General features: G+C 31.5%; 1 protein-coding gene across 1 annotated transcript; it reads left to right on the forward strand.

The window, feature by feature from the left end:
- Positions 1-494: 494 nt before the first annotated feature.
- On the forward strand, positions 495-18,426 carry LOC134708423 (uncharacterized). The gene is made up of 2 exons (XM_063568930.1): positions 495-662; positions 17,561-18,426. The coding sequence occupies exon 2, from the start codon at positions 17,561-17,563 to the stop codon at positions 18,152-18,154; it is 594 nt and encodes a 197-aa protein (XP_063425000.1). The 5' UTR covers positions 495-662; the 3' UTR covers positions 18,155-18,426.
- The last annotated feature ends 3,074 nt before the right edge of the window (positions 18,427-21,500 follow it).

The following is a 21,500-nucleotide window of genomic DNA, read 5'->3' on the forward strand; positions in this document are numbered from 1 at the left end:
AAATAATATTCATGCCAACAAATTATACATGCAACTGTACTTATCAATCAAAGCACGTTTTTACTTAATTTTGATTTCCAAACATTTTGCTTTAAACTTTCAAAAAGAAACTCGTTTCGCTCTAGACTAGCTCCTATACTATTTACTTGAATTGGTTTGTTTCATTTTGATTAATCATAATCAATTCGGGCACCTGTCAATCAATAGGTAGTCAAAACATTTACAAATTACTAAAATCAGATAAAATGTATCATTTACTTATCGAATCGATGGAAGTGCCAATTACAAAAGGTCCCATTAGAAAATCATTCCTATTTACATGTTTGTTGACATTTTATTAGTTTTTGAGCCATTTAACGACCCACAATTAGCGCATGTTGTTTAAAACCTCATTAATCAGTGAGAAAATTCTAAAATCTATTTTCAAACACGAAATAGCGATGACTATTGTAATATGCAATTTAAGTGATTTTATTTGCTAATGTAATGAAAATATTTAAATAAATACCATTTCTCAAAACCGGATGTAGCGGAATGCTCCGTTAGATCTGCTGCATTGATTTTCCCGCCGAGTGGGTTTGATTCTTGATATATAAACTACCTATGAGAATGTTGCCATACTAATCTGTGCTTGCATTGATACCACGCACCTGACCATAAAGGTAAGAGGATATTTTTTATTTCTTTTTTTTCAGCTGTAATATAAACACTTTTGGGCACTTTTACTTTTGTAACCTCTCTCGCTTGTTTTTTACATATTGTAAATATTTATTGTTGTATTTGTTTTCTCTGTACCGATGTAATGCATTGGCTTTATGAGAATAAAGATATACACAAAAAAGAATATAAAGTGTGCTTCTTATTTTGTCTTAAAGATCACGTCCCAAAAAGTGAATAGTTAATTGGGTATATATCTTTTTCGATTAATTTTGACATATTTAGCGGTAATGCACTAATGAGACAGCAACCATATAACTTTTTTTAACTAATTTAAAAGAAGATCCCAAGAGGGCTACATAGGACTACATATATTGCTTTTATTTCATCAACTTTTCATCGTTACATCTTTTTTACGTTCAAACTGGAAAGCAAGATATAGAGATAAATGCGGAATTAAGGCATATTTTTAGTGAAAGTTTCAACTTTTGTTTAGTTATGTTATCTCAGATCATTTACTATGTATACGTCAAATGCATTGAAATAATTTGTTTTGACTCTTTCTGGACCAAGACAGACTCTTTTCTACAGGTTTTTGCGATTTTTTTTTTCGATTAACAGCGTCAAATGGTATTGCAAAAGACTGTGCCAATAACTTTAATACAAGGTTTGTTTTGGCTTGTCATTCCCCTTCAGTACAATTATTGCAGCAGGAAATAACTTGTAGCAGTTTTAGATTGGTAATGCAATATAAGTTGTTAATTTCACGCTTCTTGATATTTGTGTGAATTTGATTGTAACTCAATTTCCTAAATCATATAAATACGATGATTTAAATTTGAAATCTGTAATATGTAGTGTGTATCGAACAATTCGAAAATAAAACAAATGTAAACAACAAATTGTAATTTCATGCATCTGAAACATTTTTTCCTGAAATTACCCTCATCAGGAACACTCCAAGCCAATTATTTGAAAGCTGAGGATGTACATTAACAGTTGATATGGGGGTCAAAAATGCTTCTGCAGTTCTTGTCGTTTCCATCCAGTGCTGTCTCAAAGTTGAAATTTCTTTCTTTCTTTTTATAATGGCCTTTTGCTCTGCTTTTTATGCATTTTTTTTAATATATCTGCCATTAAATGCTAGTGCTTATATTTATTTATTTATTGTTTTTATGCTTTTAGTCTGCTATATTTTATGATTTTCAAGTGATTTGATGATTCCCCCGTTTCAATGCACATAGAGGCGCTTGCCACATGAGCTTTGACTCTGGAGGCTCACAATTCAAATAGAGTTGCTTTCATTATATTGCATGTTTTATCAGTTTTATTTGGTAGTATTTGCATGATGCTGCATGATTTTTTATGTGATAGTCGGTTAAAGAGCTCAGCAGAGCTCATTTTTTCTTGTTATTATGTATATATATGCCGACTCTAAATAAAATTTACTTACTTACTTGCTTACTTACTTGAGAACATCAATAAGGATCAATGCAACTATCAGTTACGATTGTCAATGAAAAACGCTTTTGTTTGGAAATACATGTATATTTAGTTTATGATGTTTATATTACAATTAAGGTAGTGGTCTAGAAGTCTTTATTTGGCAAGTTTGACGGATTTTCTAACTTACAATCCTGCGAGTGTTTGAATACAATAGCTATTAATTGTTATCATTTACAATCGCGAGATTTCCAGTATTTAAAAATTTTCAATTTTTTAATGAACTTCGAAATATTTTTCTTTCATGTCTTTTTAAAGAATTATAAAATTGATACTGACAATGGTGAATATGTCAAAGGGACAACAACCCGACCAAAGAGCAGATAATAGCAGAAAGACATCAATTGGTCTTCAACTTAGCGAGACAATCCCGTACCCGGGGTTGTTCTCAGTTGACCCCTAAATAAAAATGTGTATTAGTTCAGTGAACATTGACGTCATACAAAACTCAAAAACATATAAATGAACTAAAATTATAAAACATACAAGACTAACAAAGGCTAGAGGCTCCTAACTTAGCACAGACCCAAAAAATCGGTGGGATTAAACAAGTTTTGTGAGATCTCAACCCCCTTTCCCCCTTATGTTTAAAGTAATTGAGTACAGTTGACAAATTAGAAAAGTCAATATAAATTCAAATATATACTGTCTATCGAGGGGTTAAAACTATTTGTGTTTGTACAGTACATAAAAACATGCAAACGAGAATTATTTTGTATAAAATTATGATATGATTGCCAGCTGTCAACCAGAGAAGAATTGAATTCAACATTGAGTTAAACCCAAACGGAATAGAAAATCTATAAAAGGACCAAGAATGACAAAATATCAATTCAAACCAAAGAGGAAACCAACGGTTCCATTTAAATATGAAACATCTAACGAACAGCAAAATGTATTATAGAACATCTCTCAAATTATCCGTCCGCTATAAAACAAAATAAAGTCTTATGCTTTCAAAAATAAACACGACTTTTATAACTCTTTAAAGGCAATCGGGAACTAAAAGAAATAGATGGCAAATCATTTTTTCATGGCTGATCCCGTAAGAACCCAACAATTTTATGTTTGCACAATATAAAAGATTTTGTTAAATTTTTAAAATAAAATTAAAATCATTTTTTTCAAATCTGCACATTCACAAAATGTGTGAGATTTTTAGATCGAGCAAGTTATTGTTTTCGCTTTCTTGCTTAATATTTTTGTTAGCCTCCTCCTTTTTAAGGTTAAATTTGTACAATAATCTCCATAGTCTAGGCTTTCTTGTGTCATTTGACCTGATTTGAAATTTCAAGTAAAATCAGTAAATATGTATAGTTGCATTAAAGCCTAACTATTATTTATCACCGAACTACACAAACGACGTCTTCAAACAGAAAAAAATCTATCTCAATATTGTAAGAAAGCAGAATTTATTACAGACTTGAATGCTGTTTTATTTTCCTTCTTTCTAATTTATGCGAGATTAAGTGATTATTATATTTTTCATCAAATTGCAGAACAATATTTTCAGACTTAATATTCGAAAAAATATATATTTTAAATGTGTATGTAAAAATTTTAACACACTTTTTGACAGAAATTATCTGGTGAGACGAAAGTGGTATTCATCAAAGTAAAATCAATCCTTATACGTCATAAAACAGAAATTGGCAAATGAAGATGTCGATTTTCAAGTAGATAGTTCGTTAAATATCTAAAGAATGTCAATCATTATTATACAACAATGTGCATGTTAAAATTGTAAAAGGAAAAATGAATTAAAAAAAGACAGCTAATGACTTCAAGATGCTGACGATGGTTTTATAAATTAATGGTTTCACTTAAATTGTCACATCTGAAGTATTATTCACCAACAACGGTAGCGACAAAATCAAACATGCACTTTATTCATTATCAACGGCATCGGCATATACGAAAAACATGCATTGATAACAGCATACAAGTATCGAAAAATATAAAGCATACTCTTAACAATAAACTCATCTTAGATACCAGGACTAAATTTAGTATACGCAAGACGCGCGTTTTGTCTACAAACAACAGTACCGACAGATACAAAGATTCACTGATTACGCCAACAACGGAATCGAAAAATACAAAAATGGACTGATTACAGGAACAACGGTGTCGGGATATACAAACAAGCACTGAACACAACAACAATTATATTTGCAAATACAAAACATGCGCCAAATACAGCAAAAAACAATACTGGCAAATTCAACTCATGCACTGATTGTGTACAGCATCAACGGTATCAATCAATATATCGTTAAAATAAAATGGATTGAATACAGAAACAATGGTATAGGCAAATACAAAACATGCACTAAATACAGCAACAACGGTATCGGCAAATACCAACATGCACTGAATGCAAATACAAAGTTATCGGCAAATACCAGCATGCACTGAATGCAATTACAACGGTGTCGGCAAATACCAACAGGCACTGATTGCAATTACAAAGATATCGGCAAATACCAGCATGCACTGAATGCAAATACAACGGTATCGGCATATACCAACATGCACTGAATATAGAGATAATGATAATTACAAATATGCAAAATTCAGTGTACTCTTCTTTAATGTGTAATTGATATAAATGTGCAAAACATTATAATAAAGAAAAGAAACCGACTAAATAATAGCAAAACAATTTACGAAAACCAAATATGACAGATATTAATTTAGCGAAATGCAAAAATTAAGAGGGTTTAAACATATGAACTCTTATCTAACATGGCACAGTGGTGCAATAGAAAAACGTTAGACCAAACTGTAAAAATCAGTCGCGATTGGCTCAACTCAAAAGATTGAACGAAACTGTGTTCCCATTACAAGTATTATAACAACGTTTCCTTAATTGTCGTCTGTTCCAGTAGAAAATGTACATTACGTAGCAAAAACATCAATATTATGTAATACGGAATACATGTATGTGTGCTTGTGTTTGAGATGAGGGGTTTGAAAATAAGATATTTTTTATGATTTGGTAAAAATTTGTTTTAAAATGAATAGAGGAATAAAATGGTTGCTCACCAAAAATGTTTAATAAGAGTCTAAAACAAATAACCATAAAAAAAGTATTTTGTCAATGATACTGACTTAAGAAAGACTTGAGAATCGGGACTTTTATATTAATACTGACGTATTCAAATCAGTAGAGCCTAAATATTAACACGTATTTAAAGAATAAAGTTTTTTTGGTGTTTGGTTTTTGATATTAATCAATAAGAGTGCGAAAATAAAGTGCCATTTTTCTTTTAATGTAACTTGTCCTAACCATATGTGTATTCGTTTAGAATTTGATATTACTTGAAGGAGTTATTAAAACTAGCTTAAAGGGTACAAATTGTTGTGTTATTAAAACTTGTAACGGGTGTCTTAATCTGCAAATCTGAAAACAGATGTCCATCTTGGCTTTGAAAAACGCCTCATTCCATATGTTTTCTCCATACTACTGTTGCCTTTATTGATAAAGACGAAAATCCATTCCCATTCATATATTTCACAAGAAAATCACAACCCAGTTTTATATATTTCCAAGGTATTTTAACATTTTATCTTAATGAAAATTAACCACATAGGGTCTATGATTCATATTATGAAATATAAAAAAAATCAGAGCACAGCTTTTTTGTACATCTTAACAAAAGAGGAACAGGAATTATCCATTGACATTTAAATTTCTACCCATTGATATACTACCTCAACGATATAGCACCCCATTGATATATTTAACATACCAAAACATGTGACTTATACCAGCTGTATCACAGCTGTTTACCTTTATAAAAGAAGATACATCACCCTTTTGTGCACGACGTTTGCTGCATTGGTACATGCATGTGGTGTTATTGGCTATTTCTGAATATTATGCCCTCTTCGTATTCTAAAAAAATGTAAGGCAGTAGGAGAAAAGGAAAAAATGACAAATTGTCGATAGTACAAAATACTAAGAAATAATTATTACATGTTGAATGATCAGCACTAACTTCATCACGAGCAATCAACTATCAAAATCCATCTATTAATGATTGCTTGATATGGTACAGAAATAATCGATGCACCAAAATTAACAAAGACGATAACATTTCAGCAAAAGGTTGATATTTATGAATTAGGACATTATTGCAACTATTAGAAACAATATAAGGTCAACAGCTATTTATTTGTGTCGGTTCCTCAATCTATTCACTAGTGGGAAAATATAACACAATATTTCACAGCATAATTTGCCGGAAATATGAAACCTTATCGCTTTATCTGTATCGGAATTAGCTATTAAAGAAATAACGGCGTAATTACAGTTATAACCAATTCTTATTGTACAGAATATATAACCAGCAAACTATGCATAATCGGCAGATTATTTTCATTCAACGTTCAATTTGGGGTTCTCAAAATGAAACACGGTTGAATTTATTCAACGCAGTAGTTACAAGTAAATATCCCATTAAAATTCAAGCAATTCTATTTCATATTAAGTTAAAATTTTGTGTTATAGATTATCATGAAAAAAGATTGAATAGAACAATGTACAAACAAGTGCCTATATATTTATTGTGTATGTACATTTAACCTGGAATGATTCTATGGAATGAATAATTTCTGTTTTTTAACAAGACAAACATTTTCAAAAAGTTACCTTAAAAATCTTTAAATGTATGATAACTATATAATTTATGCGTACTACATTATAATCCTGGTACCTTTTATAACTATTAAGTTCACAACCTCCATTTTGGTTCGAGACATTGAGTAGAATAAACTAGTGTCATGAGTATTTTAAACAAATTATGCAACCTAACCTCATCCCCACGAACAGCAAATTATGAAACTGTGTGGATCACTTCTACCACTAGTTATAAGTAAACTTAATTTAGTAATAATGTATAATTCAATATGATACGTTATTTTAATTTGATAAAAGCAATAAATGTATCATGTCATTCTGAAACCTTAATTTAAGAATTGAAAGCTTCTTTTTGTAAATTTATTGGGACGTTAAAGCGTTTACCGATGTACACTTTGTATAGAGCGCTGAGACGCGTCACTAAATAAGTGGTCGAATAGTCAACCATGTGAAATTACTAAAAGAAGCATTCAATATTTATAATTACATTTCTCTGCTAGGATCATGCAAACATGTACCTATCAACTTTTTCTTTTATTTAACTGTGCACTTTATTTTGGAAGCTCGTGTCATCATGAACGTTACATTTCATTCTGAAATAATGGCTAATTTTAAAATGACACGCTATAGCTGTTAGCCAATTAAAATAGCGTATCATAATGAAACATACATGTAATAATTTCAAAATGAAATATAACATTCATCATGTCAAGAGCTTCCACATGAAAATGCACAGGTATATAAAAGACAAAATTGACAAAAATCTTATTTCATGATCCTAGGAAAAATGTTATAACTAGTACTAGGATTGAATGCTTCTTTTAGCAATTTCATTGGGTTGTAAAATCTTTGATTGTGTGCACATGCACATTTTTAAAATGAAATGTCTAACTGCTTCATTCAACGTTTTCACACCCCAATGAATTTACAAAAAGAAGCATTCAATTCTTAAATAGTAAAGAAATGTACTGATGGACATATACTGTAGGTGTCGACGTTTTCATTTTAAAGGAAATGTGGGTTATCTATTTCAGCCATCGGCAATTTTTATTTTTTGATACAATGTTTAATCACTCTAGAACAAATGTCTAACTGGCACTCAAGTCGGTACTTCGGGAATGTCAACAGATAAAATCTTATTTTAGTTATTAACAAACACGACACTTGTCGCTCGTTGCAATGTTTTTATATATCACAATAGGTTTTTATTGGATGATTCAATATTCTGGATTGAATAGCTTTACAAAATTGTTGAATAGCCCAATAAATCTATTCGATGTCTCAAATGTCCACTTAACTTTGTTGATTCAGTTCTTCAGCTGGTGTTTAAAAACAATTATATTACAATACCGTTTCATTTGATGAATCTTCAGTTGTCATATTGTATTTCTAGAAAAGCTTTTGACAAAACCGCCCCGAATGTTAATTAAACTAACGAGGATATTTTTTTATTAGAATCTAGATTTAAACACTGATTAATGGGTATGTGTTTCTAATGTCCCTGTAGTAACCAATTATTATCACAAATCTCCATTAGTCCTGTTTGTGTTAACGTTTAATTTCAATTTCATAAATCAAAAATTTTAACAAATCATAGATAATTAGTCGTGTGTGTCACATTTGTGTAAATTTTTTTTTATAATAAAATATTTTATTGAAATAAAAACAAAAAAATCCTATTAAGATTTAAATGTTCTCTGAAAAAAATTTAAAAAAACTTTTCATAAATTGACATGTTACAACTGAAAAAGTTTGTCACACATGAACCAGAGTTCTTGGGCAAAAAGCAAAGCATTGGAATACAAATGATTATTCATATGTACTGTATGGGTTAAAACTATTCGAAAAAAGTTTGTCTTTTGATTCAAAATAACTTTTTCAAATTCAATTTTGATTTTTATGGTCCGCAGACAGTGACAGTACTAATGATTTTTTTTAGTTGTATCCGCTTTTTGTACGCCTTTGTTTTGCTTGGTATGATGTTGCACAGTTTTAAGCCTAAGTGTGGAATGTAATTCAGATAACTTTTGTTTTCTGTTCTGTTGTTCTTTTGCATTTTATTGTGCCAATCTCGTGTCTGTGTCGCTTCGTCTTGTGCGGTTTAGACCTTTGGTATCCACCGCTTCATTTGAAATAACATAATTTTATCAGAATCAAATTTATGACATTTGCGGATCATCCCGCCTGTTTTCGGCAGGGTTCATGTTGTTAAGTCTTTAGTTTTTTATGATGTGTTGTCAATTTTTTATTTTCGACTTACGAGTTTGAATGTCCCGTTGGTATCTTTTACTTCTCTTTTATGAGCGTGACTAAAAAGGAGTGGAATTTCATAACAAAATATAGGAAGAATTTCTACGTTTGTATATCCTTCTTAACGGAGGTTACTTTTTAAATTCATTAAATCTATTTTAGACAACAGACTCTTTGTGTCTAGAAATGACTTTCATAGACGTTTTCATGCTGAAAGTTTGGTCACAGTGCGTAATTAAAAACTAGTAAAATCTTTTGATAAGACAATCATGTTAGACAAATTTATTTTCATAGTTTTCTAATACATCCTTGCTTTCAAATATTGGGCTTTGATCATTCATAATGATAAATACAGAAAAGATCTTCAAGAGCATGCAATTTACATAGTGTTGTAATGTTTTTTTTTTATTATTAATGATCCATGTTTATAATGTTGATCCTTCATTTTAAAACTCATTGAAATGAAATTTAGATTGTGACAAGAATTTAAATGAACCATCTCTACATTGTCACGATAATTTAATCACTGATTTGTAAAGCAAGAGATTCTTAATTATAAAACTGAAATACTGTGTAACCATGCAAATATTATACAAGGACGAATCATGTAAGGTTAATATTCTGCTGCATAACGTATAATGTAAAGTTTAATAACCCGGTTTGTGTGTGGCTTCGTGTTGCTCAGTCATCGTTTTCTATGTAGTGCTTTGATGACTTCGTTTTGGCTATTTCTCGTTTTTTATTGTGTCAAGGTTTTGTCTTTTTTTCTTTGGCTTACTTGCAATTTTTCTAGAATCGCTTTGGTGTCGTCTTTCCTTTTTAAATAACTGTAACTGTAATAATCGAGAGTTTGGAATGCTGGTTCATTCCTCAGTAGACGTCGATTATTTGAAATTGTATTAGACAAAATAATTACCTGCTGTAGGTACCCTAAATGCAACAAGTAATGTAACACAGGACTAAAACTGTACATTATTGCAACAAATAAAGCAATGGTTAAGAATGATATTCGGGAACGCATAAATTACTAAAATTGGTACTGATTTCGTGTCTACAAATGCCAAAACATGTGCACATCTGTGAAGGGAAACCTCTTTGGGAAAATGATCAATTAGAAAAATTAATATTACTCTATTTGTGTGTCCTTGTTTTTAGGAAAATTATGAGCGGTCGTCAAGCATGATATTTGATTTTGTATTCGCCGATCTAACACAGAGCTCTGTCAAATAAACCCATTGAAAGCTTATCGTCGGAACTGGTCTTTGCTGTCAATCAAGGTTAAATGTCAATGATGTACAATATTTCATCTTTCGATCTGTTAGAAATATTCGATCTTCTGAATGGTAAACCACCATTTGAAAGATTAGGACGCATTTAGAACAGTTGATTAGTTGTTAAAAGTAAAATCACAAATATACCGAACGCCAAGGACAATTCAAATCGAAAAGTTCCAAATCTAATGGCAAAATCAAAAGCTCAAACACATCAAACGAAAAGATAACAACTGTCATATTCCTGACTTGGTACAGGCATTTTCTTATGTAGAAAATGGTGGATAAAGACCTGGTTTTATAGCTAGCTAAACATCTCACTGTGTAACAGTGGCATGAAATTACATTATATTCACAACGATGTGTAAACAAAACAAACAAACTAGTCAAAACTTTTACTAAATTTTATCATCGGTATATCATTCGTAAATATAGCTCAACATGCAGACTTTTTATACGTTCAGGTATTTCACATCCAATTTTTTATGGAAATATTTTCTATAAAGCACAAAGGTGTCAGTATTCACCTCAGAAACTTACAAAACCTTTAAATAGACTGATTAAGAAGGGATATAATTACGATACTGTTGTCAAGTCATTAAAGATTGCATATTTTGGCGTTAATATTGAGTCACTGATAAGGTCTTTGCGTCGGAACTAAAGACATTTATTCTAAAAACAGTTGTTGGCATGACACGGGTTATGTTCTTCTCATATATGTTATGATGGTATGATACTAAACCCCTAACGGGAAGGATTGTGCCTGATGTTTATATGATGAAATCATAATCTTTCAGTCAGTTTAATTGAAGTCTGGAGCTGGCATTTCAGTTAACTGCTAGTAGTCTGTTGTTATTTATGTATTATTGTCATTTTGTTTATTTTCTTTGGTTACATCTTCTGACATCAGACTCGGACTTCTCTTGAACTGAATTTTAATGTGCGTATTGTTATGCGTTTATTTTTCTACATTGGTTAGAGGTATAGGGGGAGGGTTGAGATCTCACAAACATGTTTAACCCCGCCGCATTTTTGCGCCTGTCCCAAGTCAGGAGCCTCTGGCCTTTGTTAGTCTTGTATTATTTTTATATTAGTTCCTTGTGTACAATTTGGAAATTAGTATGGCGTTCATTATCACTCAACTAGTATATATTTGTTTAGGGGCCAGCTGAAGGACGCCTCCGGGTGCGGGAATTTCTCGCTACATTGAAGACCTGTTGGTGACCTTTTGCTGTTGTTTTTTATTTGGTCGGGTTGTTGTCTCTTTGACACATTCCCCATTTCCATTCTCAATTTTAGAGTTAATAGGTAAAAATGTTAAAACAAATTGAGGTACAGCCGTCAACACTGTGTACAATCTTAATCACTAATACAAGAATGTGTCCATAGTACACGGATGCCCAACTCGCACTATCATTTTCTATGTTTAGTGAACTGTGAAAGTGGGGTCAAAACTCTTACAAATATTATATCATATGGAACATATGTACTAAGTTTCAAGTTAATTGGAATTGCACTTCATCAAAAACCACCTTAAGTGACCATAACTTAAACCAAAAACATTTACCTGAAACTTGCACTATCAATTTTTATGTTCAGTGGACCGTGAAATTGGGGTCAAAACTCTTATTTGACACTAAAATTAAAAGATCATATTACAGGAAACATGTGTATTAAGTTTCAAGTTGACTGGACTTCAATTTCATCAAAAACTACCTTGACCAAAAACTTTAAACTGAAGCGCGACGAACAGATTAGGATTTTTTTTTAAGTTTGTATGGTCAATATTACTAGTAGGTATACGAAACAACCGCTTTGAACAAGAAAAGCTTTAAAAATAACATGTAATTTATCTAAATGCACACATTCGTTGGTATAAAGAATACAATTGTTATCTTTTCCTGTACATTAGTCTTAGACTAATCTGTTGTTTAATGCACTTATACTTTTTTTTTAAAGATTAAATTAAAAAGCCATATATTTTAATCATACTAGTACTTTTCATACTTAAATTGACTTTTTGTTCTTAATGAACAGAAAAAAGACAATGTTCATATCTTTTTAAGTTAGCCTAAGGATCTCAGTGTCAGGATAGTTTTGATTCATCTTACAAAAGATGTTTGAGTATGAGTATGTGGAAGAAAGATACAAGTTTGTATAAGAAACTGACAGAAATCAAAACTACTATGTTATATTACTTAAATACAACGATAACAGTGCTAGTGATGCCAGCATATTGTTTTCACATATTCTTTCTTTCGTCATGGATGTGTGTAAGACACTCCATTTTAAAGTCATTTTCATATCTTAAGTTTATTGGTACTGATATATCTTGATCTTGAATGTAAAGACAATAATTAATTTTGGTAATAAATAAAGGCAACAGTAGTATACCGCTGTTCAAAACTCATAAATCCATGGACAAAAAACAAAATCGAGGTAACAAACTAAAACCGAGGGAAACGCATTAAATATAAGAGGAGAACAACGACATAACACCGAAACGTAACACACACAGAAACGGACCAAGCATCAGACAAAACACCACGAGAATATCAAATATAACATGAAAACCAAATACATGAATTTGGGATAGACAAGTACCGTGCCACGTCTTATCTCAATATCTCAAAAATAAGAGAAAACACAAACGACTCAACGTTAAAATGCAACACACACATAAACGAACAATAATATAACAATGGCCATCTTCCTGACTTGGTACAGGACACTTTTAAAGGAGAATAAAAGTGGTGGGTTGAACCTGGTTTTGTGGCATGCCAAACCTCGCACTTTAATGGCAAAGTTAAATATAACATTGAGATGACAACATAATATTACAGGACTACAATACAAATAAATAGGAGAACATATTAGACAAAGAAAAACATGATTAATAGATAACAAAAAACACTAAACAACTACTTTGGAATTTTCCACACACTGAAACTGTTTTTTTAATACGAAATTGTATTCATATAAGCTTTAACCCGTGTATGTAAAATCAAAAAATTGAGTATCTTTGATTTTAATGGGTGCTCAGAGATTGGAAATGAAATAGATAAACAAAAATTTAGAATTGTTATAATTAAAACATCTTATATTAGTTTGCTGTTATAAGAAAATATGTATAAGATTGTTTATTGCAAAAACTTCGACAAGTAAGCACTCAACTCGGTTATTTTTGGTATGTATAACGCATTATTATTTCGAAGCGTGGGATATGTTTATAACGTTTTAAAATCTCCCGGTGGTCATCAAGACCAATATAGCCAACAACGTAGAGCGTCCTTATTATACATGCTGGATATTGCAAAGAAACCATTGATAATTGGATCGAATAGATGCAATCCCTTTATTGCATTAGTTTTTCCGTGAATTTTCTGTGTTATATTATTCTTGCTAGCAAGCAGTTCATAAAATGTGACTTGATATTAAATTTTGTTTAAAATTTTGTGGAATCGTTATTTTAAGGTTCGATAATAGACAGACAACTATTAATGTAATTAAGTTCATTAAAATTTTAACCCTTTTATATTGATAAAGTCAGATATGATTTTGAGAATGAAAGTGCATTTGATTCACCACTTTTTGTAGAACAAACAGTGGTATTGTACAAATGGAAAATTCCTGATGAATAAAAAGTCAGGTTATTCAAGTGCTAAAATAAGTTATTAAGATATTGACTTTGCTGCATTAAGAACCTTGTATACATCAAATGCGCTTTTCATAAGGATTTTACATTTTACACTTAAATTGACATATATTGGATATTTTTCATACTAATACTAGATTCGTTTTTAAAGAATTGTATTTTTAATTTAACGAAAATCTCTATCATAGAAAGTGGCATTACGTAGTAAATGTTATAAACAGGGACTTATCAGAGATAGATCTTGGTCGTTAAATTTGAAATTTTTCTAAGGGTTTAGCACTGACCCTGATGCAAAAGCCAGCAAAGTCTATTTATGTAACACAATACCAGATGGGATAAAGATCTATAATAATCTGGAAGCATGAATTAAAAAATGGCATAATAAAATAAAAATCTTTATTAAACACAAAGTTACTAAAGTATATCAATTTTACTAATTTTTTATTACTTTACGTTTTTTTTTTTCTGTTGAACTTCTTCTTTTTAGTGCTATGTATTTTATTATTTATTTTTTTGCTGGTTTGCTTTTTATTCTTCTTCGTCTTATTATTCTATCTTGTGTTTTGCTTTTGTTTTATTTCATGCTGGTTTTTTTTTTTTATTTGGTTTTGTAATTAGTGTGGGAATTGGTTTTTTTTTTCTTCAAAGGGTTCTGATCACAATATTTACGATTTCTAATCGAGTTTAAACATTTTAACTTGATAATTTACATTTTTAGTCTCAACACTTTTATACCTTGTCCCATAATGGTTCGCAAACATTGATCAACAATATCTTTAATCCTCAATAAGTTCATATATATATATACATCAATTAGAATAAGCAGACTAAAATTCAACGAATTAGATAATAAAGAAGATAAAAAAATAAAAATGAATACAGGCAAACCAGCTTTATAAACCTATAAAACTGCCTAAATCTTGGATATTTTATCGAAATGTGATGCATATGCCTTATACATTATAAAACTGTACAAAACCGTCAAAACTGCAGTATTCCACCAAAAATCTCTTAAATGTCCACGAAAGTATCAACTATCAATAATTTAACATTTCGTAACAAGGATCCAATTGTCTGCCCAAAAAATCCAATAAAGTGCGTTTGTCACATTTCCGTCTACAATCAGACACATTATGTTGAATTTATCATCATTGATAGAAGAAGAATATAACATAATGTTCTGGACGGATAAACATCATCAGTAGCGAATTTATTAAATATAATCGGAACAAATCGACGCGTATTTTCCAATTAATGTTTATTTCAGAGAGATTGATGCCAACACATTGGAAACATAACACTATACCTCAATGTGGATTTTTTGATAAAAGTTATATATTGATTTCTTCACTTGCAACATAATATAACAAATTATGAATGCGTTGGCAATGATTTTGCCTTGACAAAAAATACGTATTTAGAATAGAAATATTTCAAGTAAATGACTATCACATCATGAAAGTTTTTTTAGTTTTAGGACATAACAACACAATTCCAAAATTAACTTTAAAAAGAGATGCAGATGCATGTTAAATGGAATCAATTTTGTTAAAATTCGTAAAAGTTTAAATTAGATAATGTTTTAGTGAAATTTCAACTGCTTTGAGGCGAGTTGAATAATGGTAGTGACATATTAATTTTATGAAATTATCTTCCAACCATTATGTGTAGCCTTAAGTTTCCTTAACATTATATAAATTTTAACAAATATCATCCATTGTACTTAGAAACGGTTAATCGACCTACCATAAAACTAAGCTACATAAAGGATTCCGATAATTGTTGTTGATTGTAGAACTACTCGTTTAACTTCCGGTTAACCAGGTTTGATAAACATCATTTTAACAAGATCATCAACTTTCGGATTCAAATTTCGAATGCATTTCCGTTCTTGAAGTTATTCAAAAGTCGCGTTTACAAGACGATACTAATTGCTAATCAACTGTAAATACAATGTAATACACATGTAATCAACAGTACTGAATGTTGACCATGCATAATTGAATAGGAAACAAAACAATAAAACCCATTCATTGTAATATTGTTAAGTATATTAAATCTGCCAATAAGTTCTTTTCAAATATATGCTAGACAACAAGTAAAATCACAAAAATACTGAACTTCTAGGAATCTTAGGAGTCCCTAATCAAAGGATAAAATCAAAAGCTCAAACATATTAAAGAAATGAGCCATTGCATTTTATTTTTGTTGATGAATACTTTTATCACTAGGCAAATACCTTTTCATAAAGCTCAGAACTACTTTGTTGATGTTTTTTTAAATGCACATGGATATTGTTTAGCGAATGCCCTTATAAATTTCATTCAATCTAAGTCTGTGCGTCACTGACGAATCTTTTGTAACCGAATTGGCCGTCTGGAGTACAACATTTAAATCCTGGTATTTATGACGTGTTTATATCCAGTCTCATCCTGTATTATTTTAATTTTAGGTTCTTGTGTACAATTTGGAAATTAGTATGGCGTTCATTATCACGGAACTAGTATATAGTTGTTTAGGGGTCGGCTAAAGGCGACTCCGGGTGCGGAAATTTCTCGCTACATTGAAGACCTGTTGGTGACCTTCTGCTGTTGTTTTTTTCTATGTTCAGGTTGTTGTCTCTTTGACACATTCCCCATTTCCATTCTCAATTTTATTATATCAAAACTCCACTTTTTTGGAGATAAGTGAAAGAACTATATGTTCACATGTATATATCTTTGTCCACTCATCCAGAAGAATGATATCACTCCCGGTTTTATGTGAATTCAGACGACACAAGTTCTAGTATTAAATGTAGGCGATCATTGATATTACGTGAACATTAGTGTCAGACATGTCATCCTGAAAATGGACTGTCAAGGAAGAAAAATGTTAAACATTAGGCTCAGTATGTTACCATTATCTGATCAAATCCAATCTTAAAAAATCAGACTTTTGTGCCAAATTAGGTAAATATCATTGGAATTTTATAACTTATGTTAAAAATTATTCATCTGAAATAAAAGATCTCAATATAGTTTTTTTTTGTTACACGTTTTTGGCGAACGTGTAATGTATGTGAAAAGGAGACTGTTTCCTTTCACTAGACATTGGTTTGATAACGAAATGTAAAAGGAAAAACATTGTAGTTAGTTTAGTATGGATAAGGGAAATCATGTATTGTTAAACAATTTCCTTGTTTTCTTCTGCCTTTTGCTGTGACGTAGATTGATTTGGTATCTCAAATTTCATACAAATACTTAATGCGCAATAAGTGGACAATGATCTGAACTGCTTCTTCTTGTTCAAGATTCTGTCTTTCTGTACTTTTATGACTTTGGTTTTTTTTTAATTTCCTTTTAAGTACAACCACTGTTAATAGATGGTATGATGTCATGATTTTTACATAGCAGGGTTTCAAAGCACTATAAAAATCGGCTCAGCGAGTTGATCTTGTACAAAGAAGATTCATACTCGTATCAAATCAAGAAACGCAAAAATAAATCGTAACATGAATTGACAAATCACAGCTTTCAACTAATGATAGTATTCAATAACATTTGTTCTGTCTTCTTACTATTTTTTTTGATTTTTCAGATGAAAGCCTTTCATACTTCCGTGCTTATTATGTCCGTGTTCACCACAATTTTTGCCGTTAAAGAACATCCTATTTCGGTGAGTGACACGGGGGAAGGAACAGCCTGTGATACAGACATGGAAGTGGCTAATACGTGTCTTGCATGTTCCCGTATAAATCGAGACATTGCCGTTCGCATTACTGATTGCTGTACAGAACCAAAGGCATACACCGTGTGTCAAATATGTACAAAAGATCCAAGCGGTTGTCTTGAAGACGCAAGAAGTATCTCAAGCGACGAATACATAGATGATGGATCCTCCGAGGAGACTGAAGTAGACAAAAGATATGGTCGAATGTTTATGGGAGGTTGGTCGTATCCAGGACGACAAGATAAGCGTTATGGTAAAATGTTTGTCGGAGGAGGTTACCCTGGTCGATCTATCTTTGGAAATCGTATGAATAAGAGGTTTGGGAGAGTATTTTCGAATGGATATGGGTACCCGTATCGATCTAGTACAAAGTTTGGGAAGCGATTTGGAAGGCTCTTTACTTCACAGACCGGCGGAAACAAGCGTTATGGGTCGTTGTTTCTAGGAAAGAGCAGGTGGTGATCATGTTTATGTATATGCCTTGATGTACAATATTTAGAACCTATGTGTAAAATAATTGTAAATAGACCCTTAGAGGATACACAGGACTGTGTGCAAATTTGATACATGTAAATAACTAATGTATTTTTCTTATTTTAAACTCACTACCAGATTGAATCGTGTGCAGACAAAAAAGAATCTGCAAAAGTTTATATTTTAAATTGGGATACGCATTTTTCTAGTGAAGTATACTGTCTAATGATGAAATAAAAAAAAAACTGGTTTCACTTGTATAGCTGAATTATCTAAGTCTTAACTACACTAGTACTACAATAATAACAAACACAAAGCAATGCATTTAGCCGTGCAGACTAACAGAGCCGGCGTTTAATGTATATTTTATATTATAAATCATGACATATATGAAATACAAATACATTCCAAATGAGGTACACAGCAAGAATAAACATCTGAAACAAGTTTACTCTGTATCAATAAGAGCCCATATCTCTATGTGTGTATATATGTATGTATGTATGTATGTATGTATGTATGTATGTACAACTCGTCTAAACATCAACCTAACAATGTTAGATCTGTAAATTTGCTTTCGCAAATTTTTGGTTCTTCCCTCGCCGGGATTCGAACCCATGCTACTGTGATATCGTGACACCAAATCGCCTGCACTGCAGCCGTCCCGCTAGACCACACGACCACCTGGGCTCTCAAAAAAAGAGCTTTCGGTGGCCATATGTTACCTTTCCACGTCAGTTTTAATCTAGCGGCGTACTACAGTACATGATATATAAGGCATGAAGATGTTATTGTTACAGATCAGCTAAATTATCTATAGTAAAGGATCCTACAAATTAATGTAAGATACAGTCACTGAAAATAATTATATTCATGTATGTATGTATGTATATATATCCGTCTTTAACGTAACCTCGCCGCCCAGGAAAAACCATCAAAAAACTTTATTAAAGAAATTGATTTGGAAACCTGTGTTCGGAGCAAGTGCAAGGCACGCCTCGGGACATTGATGCCAAACTCCATCAAGAAAAAACAGCAAAATAATATACAATATCAAATATTATGAAACATTGAAGTTTAGTGTTGAACGTCTACGGCTAGAATGATTTTCAAACCCAAGAACATTTAAAACCCGCTTTCACCTCATTAACATAAGAATACTTATTGACACAATCCAAATGATTGGTCCACGTATCCACGTGTACAACTACACATAACAAAACCCGCCAAAAAATATATACCGTTCTTATAAAACGTTCCTTTTAGACAACATTTTCCCGCTATACTCCGAAACGCGGGAAAATACATTTATATTGTTCAAGTTAAATGTCAAAAATCAGAGTTGTCTTACTGACATTGCTATTATTTGTTAACATTTATCTAATTATTATTTAATAGTTACATATATAATTGTGTTTTAAACTACATGTTCTCATAACTGCGAATCGTCCATCTTGATAGTACCATCCGATTACATCTTAACAAAATGTTTCTAGTAGATTTCTTGACAGAGAATGGTCGACACTGCCTAAAAGTATTGCAACCTTATTTTTATTCGACTAGTTTATGAACTGGAACTAAAATTTAGCTTAATGTTTACCAGTATTGCATCACGGTGTTGAAAGGTAATGATAGTAATGTCTGTTTTCTTGACACTATAGTGATGATTATTTTTGTCAGTTCTTTTTCGGGTAGCTTGTTCTTATCCATCACCAAAGATGACTAAGATAGGTAATCCCTAAGAAAAAGTATTATTGATTATGGGTTTCATACATAGAGAACCCTCCTAATCTGAATTACTGTCCTTACATAAAACATGAATGGAATCTTAACTTTTGAAATAGAAATTACTCGTCACTGTTGCGTCTAATATGTTAACGTGATAATTAACAAAAAGTGTTTCTTCCTCGAAATAATTTCGTCATTAACAGTTTAGAGATCAACAACAGTTGTTATAAACATTCATACATTCGCCTTTTGAATAAAGACAACAGTAGTAAACCGCTGTTCAAAACAAGACATATTGAAGAGCATTAAAAAAAACCTCCTACACACATATAAGCGGACAGTTTTTATAACAACTGCCATATTCCAGATTTTTAAAGGACATTTTGAGAAAAAACGATAGGTTAAACCTGATTTTATTGGTAGCCAAACCTCCGACTTATATGACCATGTTTAAAAATATATTTAAGAGGACAACACTACGTGACAGGACTACAGTACGTACGTTTACTAAAATGTTACCCCAGAATAAAAACGAACATATTCCATCTTTTTGACGCATTTATAGTTTTGAAATTAAATTCATACAATTGTGTACCTCGTTTATCGTTTTAAGCTATTTACCATATGATATGTCTGCCATTTTCTGCCTGAATATTTGATATCCGTTTTACTCATTCCTGAAGGTCGAATATTGACCTATTTTTGCCAAAACTACATCCACGTTATTCGGACACTGGTGAGTAGTTGTCTTGTTGGCAATCATATCTCATCCCCCTTTTCTTAATGGGAAGCAAAATGAAATTACACAAATGAACTTGAAAAACAATATGAAGTCGCCAAGAAAAGAGGAGATGGAATCTTTCTTTGGTAAGGTTTTATCATAAAAGAGGGGCAAAATATACCAGAGGGACATTCAAACTCATAGATCGAAAATAAACTGACAATGTTAACGCCATGGCTAAAAAAGAAAAAGACAAACAGACAAATAATAGTTCACAAGACACAATATAGAAAAATCAAGACTATAAGAAAAACGAACCCTCACAAAAACTGGGGGGCGATCTCATGTGCTCCAGAAGGATAAGCAAACCCTGCTCATAAATAACATTAAGTCAGTGATACTTGTAAGAATCTGACGTCTTACGAATTAATGAGGATCAAAGTTTAATATGTTTATTAAGACACTAAAGTTGAATTTTTCATGTTTCAATAGTGACACCTGTTGTGTTTTTGATGACTGATTTCTTTGAAGATATGGTGATATGTCGCATTTGGTGATATATGCATCAACAAGTATAGAAGAAGTCTACATGCAAACATCACTATATATTTTATCCCCATCGCTTTCAGTTGAATTGATGAAATATTTTAGTAACAGACTATGTACAAGCAAATGGGCATGTATTGTGCTTCTCTACTCGTATGAAGTTAATAAAGGCAACAGTACAATACATAATTGAACGTTCAAGTTCAATAGCCATATAAAAAAGAAGATGTGGTATGATTGCCAAAGAGACAAATATCCACAAAAGACCAAAATGACCGCCAATCCATTTTCATAAAAGACACTTCTGAAAGGGTATTAATTGTCGAAGTGCTCATCGGG

The sequence above is a fragment of the Mytilus trossulus genome, chromosome 2 (assembly GCF_036588685.1).
Source record: "Mytilus trossulus isolate FHL-02 chromosome 2, PNRI_Mtr1.1.1.hap1, whole genome shotgun sequence".
Taxonomy (NCBI): domain Eukaryota; kingdom Metazoa; phylum Mollusca; class Bivalvia; order Mytilida; family Mytilidae; genus Mytilus; species Mytilus trossulus.

Excerpts from the sequence above, each read along its gene's own strand:
- LOC134708423 (XM_063568930.1), top strand. The coding sequence starts at position 17,561 with ATGAAAGCCTTTCATACTTCCGTGCTTATTATGTCCGTGTTCACCACA.